This window comes from Pteropus alecto, unplaced genomic scaffold, assembly GCF_000325575.1.
Source record: "Pteropus alecto unplaced genomic scaffold, ASM32557v1 scaffold115, whole genome shotgun sequence".
Lineage (NCBI taxonomy): Eukaryota > Metazoa > Chordata > Mammalia > Chiroptera > Pteropodidae > Pteropus > Pteropus alecto.
The window spans coordinates 2,014,628-2,015,324 of NW_006436814.1; the positions used below are offsets into that span (position 1 = coordinate 2,014,628).

At 68.3% G+C, this 697-nt stretch overlaps 1 protein-coding gene across 1 annotated transcript in view; it reads left to right on the top strand.

The window, feature by feature from the left end:
* The window catches only part of LOC112481722 (kinesin-like protein KIF26B), a 12,089-nt gene that overhangs the window by 914 nt on the left and 10,478 nt on the right, over positions 1-697 (top strand). Inside the window, exon 2 of the mRNA XM_025048509.1 lies at positions 494-691. Within this exon, the coding sequence (XP_024904277.1) occupies positions 494-691 (198 nt within the window). The remainder of the gene's footprint in view (positions 1-493; positions 692-697) is intronic.

The window sequence follows — 697 nt, forward strand, 5'->3', positions numbered from 1 at the left end:
CTTGGGGTTATTTTCCTGGAGCCGGGACGGCCTTTCCTGTACCTTCAGGATCCGGAAGGCTGTACCCCGAGTGAATAAAAACCCAGAGGTCACAGTTCCCCCCACCCCCCACACACACACAGCCCCGGGATAGCGGCTTCCAGGATCTTAGACCTGGGCTCTTGCTGGGATGGGTGCCAGGTTCAAAAGCGCGGGGCGCCGAGTCCATGGGTCCTCCTTGCAGAAGCCACTGAGACCCCTCGAGCGAGCCCTCTCCTCTTCTGCCGGCGCCCGGGATCCCGCATAGGGGGAACCCGGGCGGCGGGGACTCTCTTAAGGACAATTAACGAGACAAATGGAGGCGGATTTGGCTGTAGTGCTCGGAGCGGTCCCTAGAGCCCGCCTTTGGTGCTCGGCCGGGCCCTCGGCGGCGCGCAGATTCCCCAGGCAGGCGGGAGGGCGCCCCCGGCCCGGCTCCCGGGCGCCTCTCACACCGGCGTGTTTCCCCCCGCAGGTGAATGAGGTCTGCTCGCCCACCAAGCCCGCCGCATCCTTCTCCCCCGAGAGCTGGTACCGGAAAGCGTACGAGGAGTCGCGCGCCAGCAGCCGGCCCACCCCCGAGGGCGCGGGCTCAGCGCTCGGCTCATCGGGGACCCCATCCCCCGGCTCGGGCACCTCGTCCCCGAGCTCCTTCACGGGCTCCCCGGGCCCCGCCTCC